Source organism: Emydura macquarii, unplaced genomic scaffold, assembly GCF_026122565.2.
Source record: "Emydura macquarii macquarii isolate MOO-44397 ecotype Brisbane River unplaced genomic scaffold, CSIRO-AGI_Emac_v2 contig_1876, whole genome shotgun sequence".
Classification (NCBI taxonomy): domain Eukaryota; kingdom Metazoa; phylum Chordata; order Testudines; family Chelidae; genus Emydura; species Emydura macquarii.
In genome coordinates this window covers 13,703,225-13,721,320 of record NW_027132013.1, presented here as the reverse complement: position 1 = coordinate 13,721,320, position 18,096 = coordinate 13,703,225, and the positions used below count along the sequence as shown (strand labels likewise).

The window sequence follows — 18,096 nt, the reverse complement described above, 5'->3', positions numbered from 1 at the left end:
ACACAAATGAAGAATTTCTAAACAAATATAACAAGGACATCTGGTGCAATTGTTAGGTACTGGTAGATTCACAAGTAGTGGGGTTGCTTTGGAGATTTTATGCACAGGCGGATACATAGGCATATGGTGTAGAAATGTTATACTCAAATGACTACAGAGCTGTTATCAATATATAAATGACAGGTTGACATTTTTCTTGGTATAGCAGATTGCAGTTTTTAAAACTTCCAATCCAATATGACACAGGTTTCCACATTTTGATGGGCAGTGCTGCTGCTCTCACTGTACCTATGTTCTGTATTTCAGAAGAAGAGAAAAAAAGAATGAAGGCAGTCATTGATAAAAGTGGAGAAAGAAGGCTTTTACTCTGAACTACTGGTGTGAGATAAAGGATAGAGAACAAGCAAAAGGAAAAGAGAGCTAAAGCCTTTGGGGATGCCTGAACTTTATCCAATCTGCAACTCAGATCCAAAGATTAGCAGCTGGATATAGCTGGCTTTAATAATCATTTTTGCCTTATTTCAGCACGGCTCATGGCTCACATATGCCTGTGAAGTGAGCTGGTAGGCTATGTTTTGGCACAGAAAGACACAGCTGCCTAGCAATCCAATTAGGTTAGTCTTAGGGTTGGATTTATCACTATTCTGTAGAATATCATCCTTTATAGACTTCAATTACAAGCCAATGCTGTGGAGCACTGTTTTGTATTTCATTCGGCCAATTCATCTCAATTCTGGCTCTGTCAAATTTTTGCCCTAATCTTTGCATCCCCAGGTATTTTTATTCATTACACAAAGTTGTAATTTTTATCTATTACATGATTAGTTGGGACTTCTCCCCCCCCCCCCCCCCCGATCTGATTTTTGAGATGGCTACAACATTCAAAGTCAGAACCAAATGGACATATTAATTTATTTTTATTTTATGAATATTCATTTCTATAGCACTTGCCACTGTAGTAGCTGAACACCTCACAAACACTGAATTAATCTTCATGACACCCTGTGTGATGGCAGAAGTATCTGTATTTTACAGAGTATGGAAACTAAAATGGAAATAGAGTTCTGTACTTTTACCAATCATTTCCTCATAATTCCAGGAGCCTTTTTAGTTAAATGCATTTAGATATTTTTAATACCTTGTGTCAGGAATGTGCATTCCAGATCATCACTCTTTACTGCTCTCAAGGGTGTAGAAGTGTTCCCAAATAAACAGCAGTTGGATTCATCTGAAAGCTCCAAATATAAATAACCCTTGACTCAGTCCTCTGTGATTCTTTTCTATTCATGGTAGTACAGAATTCTCATCTCTTATTCAGCCAGGCAGAGGGAAAGCTAGAAAATTGTTCTATTTGTGTCAAAAGGCACAGGAAAATTTAGAATTGGGTGTTGTCTGCACATTGCTGGCATTTAAAACAACGTCTCATAATTTCCCTTAACAACTTTGTGTAGATGTTAAGAAGGATAGAGGAGAGAATCAATCCTTATGAGACTTCCTCAACGCTCCAGAGATAAAAGAGTAGTTTTCCATCACCACACTCTGTTGTTCTGTTGAAAGGAAGGAATGGAGCAATTTCAGTACTTTACAATGGATTCCTGCTATGTCTCTTAGGCAGGACAATTGTATGCCATGATCAATGTATAAATGCTATGGACAGATCCAGTAGTATGAGCATAGATTTTCTTCTGTTTATAGGCAGGAGGTAGTCATCCTTCAGTGTCACCAGTGCTGTCTTGTTTCTGACTTGGACAGCTTGGAGGGATGCAGGATATTGGTGGTAGGTGTGTTTGGAGGCAATCTATAGTTAGTTTCTAAGTTAATTTGCTCAAGTATGAGAGGTCAAATCACCAAGTAATAGTTTGTGAAATCAAAGTTAAATGTAAATAGGCCAGACTGTGACATGCTTTAAGGTGGATGGTAGGTTTTCCTCATCAAAAGTGTTGTTGGCAATCTCTGTAAGAGTCCTCAGACGCCTTTAACAAGCCCATGATGGGCATAGATTAATCATCAGTGGTGATTCAGATTTCTTCCAGCAGTCCTATAATTTCTTCCTGTGTAAATAAGCTAAATTCACTAAAAAGGGAAAGGTGTTTTCCAACTTAGTCTCATACATAATTGCTGCTGTCTTGATCTTATAATGTTGACAGCTCTTTGAAAGAAGCCTGTTGCTGGGATGTGAGGAAGCAGTTTGGGTTAACAAGGTGGTTCACAATCTGGAAAATTTCACAGGATATTACATGTAAATTTGATGGTATATTAACTACAGTAGAGAAAAAAAACTTGTGCTGGAGTTTAACTGCCCATTTGCTATCAGTGTCATTTGTTTAGTTTCCTCCTGCTTCATCTTATCAGAAACTCACTTTGATCTGCTGAGATGAAAGCAAGGGTGGCTTATAGGTACCAGCGTAGTCAAGGGCAAAAGCCAGTATACAAAATCAAAGTCTCACCAGATCTTCCAGTCTTTGGTTCTTCAGGTGGGGATGGGTTTCACTAAGGATGCTTCAGAAATTATCTGGGTCTATGAGTTCATAGAACAGGGGCAGACTACTAATAAAACCTTCTTCCTGCATGATATGTTTAATATCAATTTGAAGGTTATAGTGGACTGCCCAAGATAAAGTTGTATTCCTACAATTTCCTTTGTCCACATTTAGACAGATGATCCAGTCTAAGGTGTGACTGCATGTGTCATTCCTCACGAGTCACCTATCTAACCCCCATGATATAGAGGTGGACTTGATAATGGAAAAGCCTGATAACATTCTAAAAGTGGCCGGGTTTGGGCTTGACAGTATATCCAACAGAAGCAAACTCTAAAGACATAAGAACGGCCATACTGGGTCAGAGAAATCGTCCATCTAGCGCAATATCCTGTCCTCCAACAGTAGCCAGTGCTCTCCCACTGGTTTCCAGCTCTTGCAAGCTTCATCCTTGTGAAAGATAGCTGAAGTAATACAGATGGCAAAAAGAGAATGGGACTCTCTAAGATAACAAGGACCTGGTCTATTTAGAGCTTTGTAGAAAATCAGCATCATGATTTTCACCCAGAAGTGATTGTCCGCCATGGAAGAGAGCAACATACAGGTATAGCATGCTCATCGTAGCCCAGCTTTAGCCAGAAGATGGAAAATATCATTTTGTATTAGCCAAAACTTCTTGGTTAGCTCTAAAGAGTGCATTGCACTCATCTAGCACTGAGGTGTCAAAGAGGCACAGATAAAAATGGTAAAGAAAGCATCTTAGATGAAAGTATTTATCCTCTTGATCAGCCACGGATGAAAAAGTATTTGCTGTCACAGTATTTGCTAAAAACTAGGAGTCTGGTGCAGTGATGAATCTAATAAGACCTTAGAAAATGAACCAGTTTAACAGTGGGTAGGCAGATATCCTCGATCAAGAGACAGGTTAAATGTCCTCAGAATGTTTCTTTCTGCCAATCCACATCAACTCAATCTTATCTGGAGTGAGTTTAAGCCATCCAGATCACACCCTCTGCCTGACATTGGGACAGTATAGATATGACTACTTCTGAAGATAAGAAATAGAGCTAAGTACTGTCTACAAACTGATAACACTGTAGCTACTATGTATCACGTTTCACCAGTTTTACATAGACTTTGTAAAAGAGCAGTGATAAAATTCAACATTGTGGGACTCATCTGAGTCACTGGGAGAAAAAGAAGTCACCCACTACCAGCCTCTAAGTTCACACTGAACGGACTGTGTGGAACCATTCTACCGATCCAAGGAGTTTAAGAATTTTGGATGCTGCTAGAGTTTGCCTGTCATCACCTTTTCACTGATGATTGCCAGAGACAGGAGGTTAGAGACTGGGCAATATTCAAGTAGAATACTGGTTTCTTAAGCAAGGGCAGGACTACAGCTTGTTTAAAGGTTGCTTTTACCCTTCCATAGGGGAGACATCAACACTCTCTCCCATAAAGTGTTCAGGCATTCCTAAGTGTCTGGCCTTCATCAGTCTACATAAACACAGATCCTATACCTAGGTGGTTCAACACACTTCCCTCAGTGCATATAAGACCTCTCACTGAGAAACTGATTAATTCAGTCAGAGAAGACTACATAAAATAAAAGATTGGTAAAAAGAGTTAACACATCCAACATCACAAAAAGTTCATGTTTGATTCAAAGGATAACTAAAGGTTTGAATGGTTCTTATTTTTGCTAAATGGATTGCTTGTCTCTAAATAGGATGCAGACCTCCAAGGATAGCATTAAGAATAGTGCAGGTACTTTAACCGACTTTTTTTTTTTATTTTCATGTTTAAATTTTCAGCTTTAACTTTCCATAAATTAAGTGTTTTGCTTTAGGGTAATTACACAATTCAGTGATAATTTTTTCCTGCTTGGGAGGAAATGCTGAAGATCAAAGATCCTGAAACAAGAACTTAGTTTCTCTGACTTGTTTCTTCTGTAGATAAGCCTGGCCCACCTCAGAATGTGAAAATTGTAGATGTGTGGGGATTCAACGTTGCTCTGGAGTGGAAACCACCCCAAGATGATGGCAATGCACAGATCTCAGGGTACACAATCCAGAAGGCTGACAAAAAGACAATGGTGAGATACACTGTGGCTTGCTAATAATTCCTAAAGTCACTGAAATTGGGTGGGATGAGAGTAAGGCAAGGTAGATAGAGCCTGGAAGGAGAATGCTGAACCAGAAGCTACATTTTCACTTTAAGGGTTTTTGTCAATTCACATTATTTTTGACCTTGTTCTGAATAGATATGTTGAAATTGACTAGAGTAAAGTTGATTTCATCTGTGACCACTGGCACTAAAGCTGTCTCTGCAGACTTAGGAAGACAGACTTAAAATAGTTTTTATTTAAAATAGTTTACATTTAGTTTATAAAGTTTCATGTGCAATAACTATAAGGGATAGAAACTTTTGTGTTATATGCAAGTACACGTACAATTTCATAACAGACTAAAGATCAAGGTAAGGTTTTTAATCTGCTTTAAAGGAACATGTGTGGTATCATTTACTCTATCAGGAATTACTATCCCTTTCCAAAATCATTGCTCCATAGGCTGTCTTCCTTCACTAATACCAACAAGAAAGGTCTGCACACCAAAACTAGCACCATCTCTGACCCTTTAAACCTTTTTCAAGATATTCTGCTTTTTGTAACAATGTACATTGTCATTATAGGAATGGTATACGGTTTTTGACCACTATCGACGCACTAATTGTGTAGTGTCAGACCTGATTATGGGGAATGAGTACTATTTCCGAGTCTTCAGTGAAAATTTGTATGGACTGAGTGAAACTGCTGCAAGAACTGAAACTCCTGCCTACATACAAAAGACAGGTAACACACATTCTTCAAAGCAAAGGTCACAAAAGACTGTCTCATAGATAAGCCACAATTAGCATGCTGAGTAATACCTTACAGGCAGTTGAGTACAGAATTACTGGGCATAGAAACGGAGACCTTTTCAATACTTAATACTTGGCACTTACAGCTTTTAAATGCCTTGAACAATTAGACTGTGACGAGTGTTCAAGAACCACGAGTTAGGCCCCCATAAATCATGAAATTAAAAAAAAAATTTAGGGTTCTTATAATTATCTTCTGGGTTTTGTGCTCTTAGAGTTCATGCTTTCAAGCTTTTCTATGCAACCATGAAGGCTAGAAACTTTTTATTTAAATGAAAACAGACTCTCACATAATCCCATGACTCCAGGAGCCAGAGCTTTTAGGAAAAAACCTCACTACACCACAAAAGTTGGCAACACTAACATTGTTTTAACATTACTGCTTTCCTAAAATTGCAAAGATAAAATAAAATTACAAGTAGACTGTATTGACTAGGCAAAAATTAAGACGAAATTCTTACTATATTACTCTGTTTGTTTGAATTGCAGGCACCATTTATAAACCACCCAGTTACAAAGAGCATGATTTCTCTGAAGCCCCCAAATTCACTCACCCCTTAGTAAGCCGTTCTGTGATCTCTGGATACAATGCTACGCTCAGCTGTGCTGTAAGAGGAAGTCCCAAGGTACAGATTACACTAATTGTCATCTATATAATTGTGACAAGTCAAAAACCTACTATAACTACCCTAAAATGCATGCCAGCATCGTGTAATTACACTGTTCTAATTATTGATGTTCATTATAGGACACTAATCCATACTATTTCGCCACACCCTAGAAGAAATAGCGTTCCTGTGAAAAACCCAAACACCAACAAAAGCAGTATAGTGATACAGCATGAAACCTAAGATTTTAAATGCCCAAATCAGGAAGCTGAAAATTACAGTTCGCACAGTCTCGCCCCTTCCATGTATATATTACAATTGGGTCTTTCAGCACAGCAGAGGACAACGCAACCATATTATTCACTTACTCATAGAATGCAAAGAAAATGCATCTTTTTCTATTACCTTCAGTGCACCTATGTAACTTTTTGTGTTTCTGGATGCATATTGTGTGATCAAGTAGTAAAATACCCTGCTGTAACTTGTTTGTGCAAGGGGACAGCATTAAAAAACAAACCTCTCACGCAGGGAACACTTTCTTCACTCTCAATTATTTGCTGAGCTCTATTCAGGATGAACTGTATTTTGTATCTTATTGATATGAATACCTGGACAAAGGATATCAGCCATGGGCTAAGATTAGATTCAATCTCTGAAAGTAGACTGAACTAGGGGGAAATAAGGACCTTGTACGCAATAAAGAACTTTACCATGCTAAGGCCTTGTTTACACTAGTAAGTGTTGTCAATGCAAGTTACAGCGATGATCAAAAAGTGCTGTAATTATAACACTTGTGCCCATCCACACAGTACTCATTGTGTTGCTGAAGCGCATCCACAGTTGATGCTCTAGCATCGACAGTGAGAGCAATGCACTGTTGGCAGCTATCCCACTGTGCAACTCACTACCTTGTGCCGCTAGGAGCTGCGGGATGGTGGAGAGGATCGCAGTGCATCATGGGTGTAGGCTCAAAGTCCCATGATGCAGTGATTTCCATCCCATCATTCCATGGGTTTCTGACTGCATTTTTCAACGGCTCCAGTTTCCTGTGCACCCACCATCTTTATTTGAAAGGATGGATCCTGCACTGCTCGCCACTGTTGTTATCAGTGTTCTGAACACATCGCGCCTGGTTATGCAATATATTGTGTGCTCCCAATCAGAACAGGAATCCAAGGCACCTGACCTGCTGCGTGCCATGCAAACGCTGGATTAGTTTCCATTCATGAAGCATCTGCACACGGTGCACCGCTGCTTTTGGGTGCGTGAAACAAGAACTGAGTGGTAGGATTGCATCGTTATGCAGGTCTGGGATGATGAGCAATGGCTGCAGAACTTTCAAATGCACAAAGCCACCTTCATGAAACTCTGTGTGGTGCTCGCCCCTGCCCTCCGGCTCAAGGACACAGGAACAACACCTGCCCTCTCTCTGGAGAAGCACATGGCAATTGCCGTGTGGTGGCTGGCAACTCCAGATTGCTACTGGTCAGTCGCTAATCAGTGTGGAGTAGGGAAGTCTATCATTGCAGCTGTGTTATCGCAAGTGTGCAGGCCATTAATCTCATTCTGTTACGAAGGACTGTGAGTCTTGGAAATGTGCGTGAAATAGTGGATGGCTTTGCAGCGAAGGGATTTTCCAACTGTGTCAGGGTGATAGATGGCACGCATATCCCAATTTTGGCCCCGGACCATCTTGCAATAGAGTACATCAATAGAAAGGTGTGCTTCTCTATGGTACTGCAGGTGTTTGTGGATCACCACGGGTGTTTCACTGACATCAGTGCAGGTTGGTCAGGGAAGGTGCTTGACGCACACATCTTCAGGAATACTGGCCTATACAAAAAGCTGCAAGAAGGGACTTTCTTTCCAGACCAAAAGATTCCAATGGGGGATGTTGAAATGCCCATAGTGATCTTGGGACCCAGTCTACTGCCATGGCTCATGAAGGCTTATATGGGCACCCTGGATAGCAGCAAGGAGCACTTCAATAATGGTTTGAGCAGGTGCCGAATGACCTTTGAATATGCGTTTGGCAGATTAAAAACTCGTTGGTGATGCCTTTAATGGCAGATTAGACCTAAATGAGGAAAATGTTCCCATGGTTATAACCACCTTCAGTGTGCTCCATAATATTTGCTAAGCTAAGGGTGAAAAGTTCCCCCCTGGGTGGAGCACAGAGGCAGATCACTTTGTGGATGACTATGAACAACCAGATGTCAGGGCTATTAGAGGGACATAATGGGGCCATTTGAATCAGGGAGGTTTTGAGTGGCCATTTTGACAATGAGCAACAATAAGGTGTCTTTGTAAACAGAACTGTGCCACGCTATGATTGCTATCCAGCTTGCACTGTGTATCATTGTGAGTTGCAACCACAGTGTGCAAGAGACAAATAAAGATTGCTTATTCTTCACAGAATATGTCTTTATTTAATAAACAATAATTCACAACAGACAGAAAAAGCTGGGCTGGAGGGGAGAAAGCAGAGAGGGGTAGTGTGAACTATGACAGCTGGGTGTAAGTCCAGCTATTGTTCTAGAATCTGTCTGAAAGAATGGAGTGAACAGGGTACCAAGACAGGCCAGGAATTTGGTAAGAATGTGTGGTAGAGTTTGGGGAGCGCATGGAAAGATGTTTTGTATTGGCTGGAAGGGGGTGAGTATGCATGAATTCATCCTGCAACATTATTAGTGACTTTAGCAGCTCTGTTTGCTCCTCCATGGCTTTTATCATGCACTCATGACCTGCTATCATTTGCTCCTGGTTTTCCCTCCTCTCCTGCCTATCAATTTTCTGATTTTTGGACACAGTGTGTCTCCATGCCCCGTTTTCTTTTTTTCTGCCTCAGAAGACTGGAGGATTTCTTGGAACATCTTCTCTTTGCCGCTCCGTGATCTTTTTCTGATAAGCCTCTGGCACTACGAAGTGTGGAGGGGTTTCCCCTCAAGAGCACATCTGTAGAAGCACAATAAACAAAAGCATGACTGTGAGTGCAACAACAACAGCATTGATTCATTACTGTAAAATAAACCTCTTTCTCACTGTCCCCTGACAAGTGCAGAGCTTGATGATCAACCAGGGCATGGCGAACTGTGCCTGGAGACATGGGGCACTCAAGCTGGGGAGAAGGCTCTGGGTGATTGTTTGGGATACTGATTTAGGTAGATAGGGACAAAATTTCAAATTGTGTCACCATTTTCCACAGGCGGGGGGCCAAAGAAGCTGATATCTCACTCCTGAAAGTAGGCAGGGATGCTAGGGTGCATCTCCTCCATGCAAGCAGCTTCAAACTGGGTCCCTATGCTGCTCGCCTGTGTGCCGTTCTGATCCTTGCACAAGTGAATGCCGATTGGCACAGGAAAGTTTCCTACAACGGAAACAAAGGAACTCTGCCAAGAAATCTCCGGCAGAGGATTGGCAAATAACTTCAGCAAAAAGTTTCCTAGAGATCAATCTGGAGGATTCCCATGAAATCTTAGTGTGCATTAACCGACTTTTCTGCTGCACCGCCTAGCTGAACAGGGGACTGGGAAACACATGCAAATACAGCTGCTCTTGTGCATTTCTATCCCTTGAACCAGCATTATAATGCAACAAAGCAAAGGACAGCTATACCTCATGTATGTTCAAAAAAATCACTTGCCCAAGTTCTCCTCTCCTGCATCCTGCATGCCAGAGCTGGAGGGCTGGGACTGGCTCAAAGTCTCCAGGGTCAAGAAGAAGTCTTGGCTCCCTATGTCAGCAAACGACCTGGGGTCCCCTGCACCGCATCATTCTCCAACTTGACCTCCTTGTCCATGACTTCTTCGTCGGGGTTAAGTCCAACGTCCTCTGCCTCCGGGCCCGCGGAGGTATTCACGGGTCTGTTGACGGTGGAGGTGGGGTCGCTGCTGAGGATGGTTTCCAGCTCCTTATAGAAGAAGCAGGTCTTTGGCTCTGCAGCAGAGTGATGGTTTGACTCCTTAACCTATTGGTACCCCTGCTGCAGCTCCTTGATTTTCGCATGGCACTATAGTGTATCCCACTCATAGCCTTCTCCACCGTTAAATGAAAAAAATTAACTGTACGTATCAAAGTTCCTTTGGCTGGAGTGGAGCTAGAACTACACTCCCCAAATGTTGATCAGATCCAGAAGCTCCAGTGTGCTCCAAGCAGGAGAGCGTTTGGTGCATGGAGCCACCATGGTCAACTGGGAAGTTGAGATGCCAGTTCTCCAGGCCGACCAAGCAGGAAGTGGAATTTCAAAAATTCACAGGACTTTAAAGGCAGAATGACAGATGGCTGCAGGGCAGCGGAGTTCAAAGTGATGGCCAGAGTGATCAGGATGAGCATTGTGGGACACTTCCTGGAGGCCATTTACTGCAATATAACCGAGTGAACTGTCTACACTGATACTCTGTCACTAAAAGTTTGGTGCAAAAAGCTCTATGCCTCTTATTGAGGTGGTTTTATTTTGTCGCAAAATCAGAGGAGTTGGGCTGGGGCGGGGGGGATTGCAGTGTGTACACCACCACTGTTTTGGCACAAAAAGCTGACTTTGTTCGACAACAGTCTGTAGTTTAGATTAGGGTTCAGTAATGATTGTTCCTCCTCAGTCAACTGAAACTCATTTCGTATCCACACATAACTATTCCAAACAGTTGCCACTGATTTTTCTCTAACATTCCAGATTATGCTTTTTGTGGTAGTCAAATGAATCAATCATCTGAATCCCAGTTTAGATGATTCTCCCTCCCATGTTCGCACAATTGGTGCAAATCCTGCTCATCCTGCCATTCCATAGTGCAAACAATCACTTCAAAGTGGCCTCTCTAAGATCTTTTCTGAACCTGTAATGCCCAATTGTATGCTTGCCAGAAGACACATACAAATGGCTCCATACACACTGTACAGCTGTTGTGCGTCTTCCTGGTGATAGAACTTTGACATTTTGAATAACTCTAGACCATCAAAGATATCTCAGGTATAAAGTGCATTCCATGAACATGCTGCCACCAGGCAGAAGCCAATATTTATGCCCAGATAGCACTGAGACATGAGGTGCAGAAGGAACAAGAGGGCCATTGACAAAAATACAAGGGTGTATAACGTTGCTGGAGAACAGTAAAACTGCAAGTGTCCTTAACGTGATTCAGCATGACTAGTATTGATGCACAAGATTCGTCAAGCAGAGAGGGCCAAAGACATACAGTAATAAAACGGTACTAATAATAACTTTCATCAGCTTTACAAAGGAGGTCAGTATCATTATTTCATTTCCATTCAAATTTTACTGATGAGGACACTGAGTCACAAGGCTGTAATTCTAAAACAAAATAGATGCCACATTCCAAACCTGGCCCACAGTGCAAAGCCACAATATTTTCCATTTAAATTTTTTAATCCACCATCTTGGTTGCAAAAGTAGAAGACCTTTTTTAGTCCCACACTGTACTGAAACCTATCAGACACAAACCTACATGCAGCTATCCACACTGTGCACTAGAACTGAGATTAGGGAGACTTTCCCTCCTGTACGCACAATGCTTCCCCTCCTGGCACCCAGGCAGCATCAATAAGAGGAAGCAGAGAGGTGACAAGCAAGGTGGAAGGAGAAGGAACAGAAGGGGGAATAGGAGTAGGAGCAGAAGCAGACAAGGGCAGACTTGGGAGATTTGAACAGAGCAGGACAGAAGCATGGGAGATGGTAGGGGACAGAAGTAGTAGAAGTAGAGGTAAACAAGGGCAGAAGAACTGTAACAACCACAGCACGCTCCCCGCCAGAACACAAAACTGAACTCAGAATTCCCAAGTCCCAATGTTGTCAGCAAACAGCTGTGAAGCTCTCTGATAAAATGTGTATCTCATCCCCGTCTAGTGACTGGCCCACGGTCTACTATTACCAGTAACTCAGTTATATCAAATGGTAGAGATCTGTGGTGAGGATTTAAAGGTGGAATCCTAGTGGTATACCACATGTGGATTAATATGGCTCCACATGCAGCTTATTTTTTCTATTTGCTTTTTAAAAAAGCTAGGAAATTACATACAAGATAAACTATGTTTAAAGATTGTTAAGATTGCCAAGTCAAACACCCAAAAGCTAGAAAATGCCAGAACTGAAGCTGACCATGCACAATCTTAATTCTGCCCCTTTGTGTGTATACAGTTTTATAGCCTTTAATTACATGATCACGTACTTTTTTCCTATAAGACCCCAGCCTCATTCAGTGCACAAGATGGGATGATGCTCAGGGCTTTGTAGCAAAAGGGTCTGTTTTCTGTAAGATCCCTGCCTCGGTTGAAGAAATTGGAAGGTTTATAGTGAATAAGGCAACAATTGAAGGAAGAGGGAGGATGGTGTAGTTAAGACACCTGAATAGCACGCTGGAGAACTGGATTCTACACTTGCATCTGCCAGTTACCCTCTAGTTTCACATTTGGCCACTAGTTGCGTGTTCCTCCTTTTCTGAATGCCCAACCTGAGACATCAGGGGCCTGATTTGCACAAGTGCTGAATGCTCACAACTGAAGTCAACTGGAGCTGTGCTTTGAACATGAAGTGCTAAGTACTCTGAAAAAATCAGGCCCTAGATATCTCAAATTAGGCAAAATTAGCAGACCTTACAATTTTGGTCTAATATATTGCTGTACCTCAGTTCTCCATCCGTAAAATGGAACTTATAATACCATATCAGCTCACAGGCTTGTTGTGCGGATAAATCCATTCATGTTTGCGAAGCACGCAGATGTTATGGTGATGAGTACCCCAAAAAAGGCCCTGAGGAAATTAATACAGTAATTCTGTAGTCGGTGCAGGGTATGGATAGTGTGCAGTAAATAAGGTATAGAGCCACACCCTGAATGAGGATAAAAAGAAATATTTAATAATTAAGGTATCTATTTTGTGAGCATTGTCCATCTTGTGTAGTGAAAGAGTCAGGGGGACTCATGAAAACAACAGTATGTAGTCATGTAATTAAAATTTGTATTATAGTGCACCCAAGGAGGCTGTATTAAGGTTGCACAGACAACCATAAATCTACAACTTCCTAACTTTTGTTTTAATGTTCTTCAGCCAAAGATATTCTGGTACAAGAACAAAGTGGATCTATCTGGAAATGCCAAGTATCGTATGTTCAGTAAACAAGGGGTGTTGACCCTGGAGATCCGAAAGCCCAGTCCCTTTGATGGAGGCTTTTACACCTGTAAAGCTGTGAATGAATGTGGTGAAACTGAAATAGAGTGCAAACTGGATGTTAGAGGTAACCAGATTTCTGTAGATAATGTTCTCTTTGAAATGAATGGATAATTAATTTTTCCAAAAATCATAGCTTCCCTTTAAGCAAAAGTTGTTGATATCTGGAGGGCAGAAGCTAAAGTACACTGAATAGGTGAATGTCTCCATAGAAAGAGGTAAGACTGCTTTTCACACTGAAGTACTATGGTAGAATTTTGTTATTTGTTCGGTACTAAAGGAACTGTAGGATAAGATGATGGGGAGCTATTATGCCCTCAGTGTTTTTAATATTCCAAAAGAAGGCATGTAACATTGGAATGAATGTCACAAGCTGAATTAATAAACAGTATTGTGTGGATAATAGCATTGTCCTACAGACAATACTCTGCATTTCAAAACTGAAATTCCTAAGAGACTCAAAAGTGATGAGATATGATAGCTGTCAAAAATATCTAAATATTATGTCTGCCAAATTACAAGCAATTATAAAAGAGGATATTGATCACTTATTTTCACTACTAGCTGAAGTCAGACAAAAGGGCCATAGGTTTAACATGCAAAAGGGAACTTTTTAGGCCAAATATTGTTAGAAAAACCATTAAAAATTATAAAAGCACCGTGAGCATGCATGGTGCTTTACAAAGTAAATTTCAGAAACAGAACAAACTGCCAACAAGAATGGGTGTAGAATAGCTATTGGTAGAGATGCGCCTTCTATACAAGGAGAGTGACTTCTTCCAATCCAAATGGTATTTACATTGTTCAAAATTGTTATGCATACAAACAAAAATGCTAGAAAAAATATGGTGCAACTATGTGCCAATATAAGGACAAATTACTAGGTAATCTGAATACGATAGCAACAAGAGTAACTGTAGTTCATCTCAGTGGACAAATATGTACAGAGTACTTTTTTTAAAATAACAACAACATGGCCCCAGAAGGAAAAGGTGGTATATGACCACTAGAGAAAAAGTCGTCGCTCTATTCACAGGTAGTTGCAGTAGAAAGCATTTTAGTGACAGAACAACTGAAAGTGAATGCACATGAGTGAGTTCCTTAAGTAAAATGTTAGGAGGCATATAAGAGGAGAACTCCCTGCTGTTAAATATGGAAAAATATTTAAAATGTAGTAATTAAAAGTTCAAGCCCTCTTTTCCTTGGAGTCTGTCTTGGGCATGTTAAGTCTCCCCCTGATTGAGAGGAGAAAATGACCACTAAAGTTCTCTCTCTCTTCCCCCGCCCCCTTTTTTAAGCTTTAATTAGCATCATGTCTTAATTTTGTAGTTCAGCTTCTATGATGTGTCTCACTGTCTCTTAATTCTTTTACCTCCTCCAGCACCTCAGTAAAACTCTAAACATTACCTCATCAGCAATTCAAGGTATGAAACAAAATGACTTAAGGAAAATTAATTAGCATTGGATAAAATAATGATGAATGAATAGCTGGGTAGAAAATTGATCCATGCTGAGCCATTTATGAAAATCCAGTTTATGGGTCAATTGATAGGATTTTTTTTTTAAATCATTGCATTTAAATCCTATTCCCACAAAGTGCCTGTAGGCTAGTGGCACAGTCCAGCCGGGGCGTCGCAACCCTTCCTCGGTCCCAGACTCTGAGGAAGGCCACAGCGCCTTGGTCTATGGGAATTAGCTCACGTGTTACAAGTCTTTAGCCCCGACCTCAGGTGGGGTGGGCTAGCCACGCAGTCTGTAGCCCCTGGCCCTCAGGAAGGGCGGGGCAGGCAAGCAGTTTACAGCCTCCAGCCCTCAAACCGGGCAGGGCTGGTGAGGCAGTCAATAGCCCCCAGCCCTCAAGCAGGCAGGGCAGGTAAAATAGTCCATAGCCCCCAGCCTTGCAGGCAGGCGGGGCTGGCAAGGCTCGGTATCCTCTAGGATGCAGGCTTAGAGGAAGCCAAGCACTCCCAGGGTGGCTAGGAAAGTGGGGGAGGAGGACGCAGGCCCACTCGACTCCACTGCTTCCCAACCCAGGGCCCTATCAGTGGCAAAGTGGTTTGTCACTGAGTCAGCGGGGCTCCAGTCGCAACACGCCAACTGGTCCAACCCCAGACTCAGCCACTCTAGAGTTGGCAGTCCCTGGGCTACTTTCTCCCACCCTGTCTCTGGGTACCTGTAGCCAGCCGTCTCCCTCTGGGTCGCTGGGGTAGACGGCGAGCGGGAGTCCTACGAGTCCCTCACTGTTGACCGATGGCAGGTCTGGAAACTCCTCAGGGTTGTCCGCGGAGGGCAGCTCCTCCAGGTCACAGGGTTCCATGGGGTCCTCCAGTACACCAGGCTCAGTTCGGTCCTGGAGGTCCCTGACGTTGGGCAGCTCCTCCAGGTCAGGGCCAGCCTCAGGGGGTTTCTCCCACTCAGCGATCTCGGGTAGCTTCTCCCAGCTACTAGAGCCCGGCGGCCCCCTCCAGTCACTAGGGCCCAGAGGCCTGGGCAGGTTTTGGGGGCTCCAGTCAGTGGGGTGGTTGCTCCAAACAGCCGCAGGGTCTGGGTCAGGCCTAGACCGCAGCCTCTGGGAAGACATGTCTGTCTCCAGTGGCAGCTTCCCCCTGACTGAGCTGCTGGGCTGTCCTTTTATACTTCCCTCCCCAGCCCTGGCTCCGTCCTTCTGCTTCTGGGTTGTTTGGCCTGCAGGGCCTGGTTCTGCCCAGTAGGGGCATCGCCACCCTTCTTCGGGCCCAGGTTCCAAAGAAGGCCACAGCGCCTTGCTACATGCCTTTAGTGGACTCCCATTCAAGTTAGAGAGAGTTGAAAGCTCTCCAGCCCCACACAGGCTTAAACAATTTGTAAGAATAATGGAATGGTCCTACCGGAATACTTCCTTTTTAATTCACTGAAAGTTGTTTGTGTAGGAGAACCACTGCAATGGGAGGATGTGTGCCATTTATTAGTACAAGGCTAATTTGTAACAGAGTCTGGATGTTAGCAGTTTAAGAAGCATGTTAAGTTTAAAAATTGTTGTTCATCTGTATATTTGAAAGTGTGCTATGCACTTTAAATTATTTAAAATAAAATGGTTATCATAAACATCACACTTGTTTGTGACTAAACTCTCTCTCTCTCTCTCTTCTCTTTCTGTCTCAGGTGGTATTGGGTTTGGAATTTGAAGAGAAGGAAAGGAAAAAGAAGAGAATGAATAACAGATAAACCTATCTATACCTAATGCTCTGCTTATCTTTAAGTGTTATTTAATGGGGCAGGAGGGGACAAAGATGTCCTATTTAGCTACAAGTTTCAGATTCTATTTCCTGTATCAGAATTGTTGAAGTGTTATTGTCCCTAATAACCATGCAGGGGAAATAGAAAGATTTCCGCATTAACACTAGAGATTCTCCTTTAGGTCAGAAACATTAAAACTAAATGCAAAACTGATCCACCCCTCACATTTGAAGTGAGTACAAACACTAACCTCAACTCTCCAATGCTAAAATAAGCACTCTCCAATCCCTCTTTTGTCACTTACAGAATTCTAAAATTCCCGATAGAATACTTGTATTGCTCAGAAATACCACAGATAGGAAAGTCCTAAACAGGTCATTGTACTAGTGCTTCAACTTTGTCACCCCACAGGACCCTGCATAAGAGAGACCTCACAGGGATCTCCTTCCTCTTGCAACCTCCAACACCAGATTCTCAAAATGTTTGTCTGTGGACTCAGGGAAGTCTCTACAGATGCTTGTCCATGGAACACTATTTGAGAATCTCTGGTCTAGGCTATTGCGCTGCTTGCTGTACATAAAATAGTCCCTGCTAACTATTCATTAATCATCTTTTGGTTTGGTAAATTACACCAGCATGAACTCCTGTTTTTCAGATGTTACTGCAATTGAATTACAAACTCAAATTCAGAACTAGCTTTCTATCTCAAGAGGGACATTGAAAGATGCAGTCAGGAAGTACAACATTTCAATATAATTTCAAAGCACAAAACTTATGAGTTCAGCAAAAGCTTATTTTAATTTTGTATCATTTGTGGTTTTTCAAAGTTTATAAACTATTTTTACATTTTTTCCAGTTATGTTCTTTTTAGTTACGTTTTTGAGTTTGTTAAAAAAACCAAAAACCTCTTGCCCCAAGTCTGCTGCTTCTCACTTGCTAGTTTTGCACTGTGTAACCTTTTTCAGCTTACAGTAGTAGTTAGAAGTCCCTGACTTGATATTACTCTCCTTTTACACTGGTGTGACAAGAGAAGGCAAGGAGAGGAAACCCATCCAGGAAGTGAGGGTTTGTCAAAGAATTACTTTAGTTTCTTCAAGATAATAGTAAGTGCCCCTGTTCTCCCCTCTAAGATGTTTCAGTGTTGATAGATGAGTATTTCTGACTCAGCAGATTGATTGTGCTACACCATTAAATATATCTTCATAATAAAGATACCTGTGCAGTGACAGCTGGATTATGTGGTATTTTATTCATATCAGAACATGGAAGGATATATAAGCAACCACAATTCTTGTAAAATGAGAGATGCTTTTGTGATGTCTCCTATAATCTTTATTACTATTTGTTGAAGTCACAAAACTTCAATTAAAATATCATGCAAAAATATTTACATGTCCCTATTTTCTGACCAGGTCTCTTCTTTATTTGAATTTACTAGATACCACACATACAAATGAGACATTACATGTCAATAGGAGCTTACAAACTGAATGTAAAATGGACTCAAACCTTCACCCCGGCAACCCTGTTGACAGTGTCTTCAGAAAAGCAAAAGACTAAACTATAAACAACTTAGATTTTTACAGCAACTGTTAGCCTGAAAGGAGTCAAAGTGCTTTACAAACTGTGTTAGTTAATATTTGGAAGGTGCTCTGAATTATTGTTTTGGAGAAGCAGTAAGTTCATGCTATAC

The 18,096-nt window shown here is 41.7% G+C and overlaps 1 protein-coding gene across 1 annotated transcript in view; it reads left to right on the top strand.

The window, feature by feature from the left end:
- The window catches only part of MYBPC3 (myosin binding protein C3), a 101,464-nt gene extending 83,675 nt beyond the window's left edge, over window positions 1-17,789 (top strand). Inside the window, exons 29-34 of the mRNA XM_067557709.1 lie at window positions 4,439-4,578; window positions 5,175-5,334; window positions 5,892-6,028; window positions 13,068-13,254; window positions 14,569-14,611; window positions 16,329-17,789. Of these exons, the coding sequence (XP_067413810.1) occupies window positions 4,439-4,578; window positions 5,175-5,334; window positions 5,892-6,028; window positions 13,068-13,254; window positions 14,569-14,579 (635 nt within the window). The 3' untranslated portion in view covers window positions 14,580-14,611; window positions 16,329-17,789. The remainder of the gene's footprint in view (window positions 1-4,438; window positions 4,579-5,174; window positions 5,335-5,891; window positions 6,029-13,067; window positions 13,255-14,568; window positions 14,612-16,328) is intronic.
- Window positions 17,790-18,096: the final 307 nt, after the last annotated feature.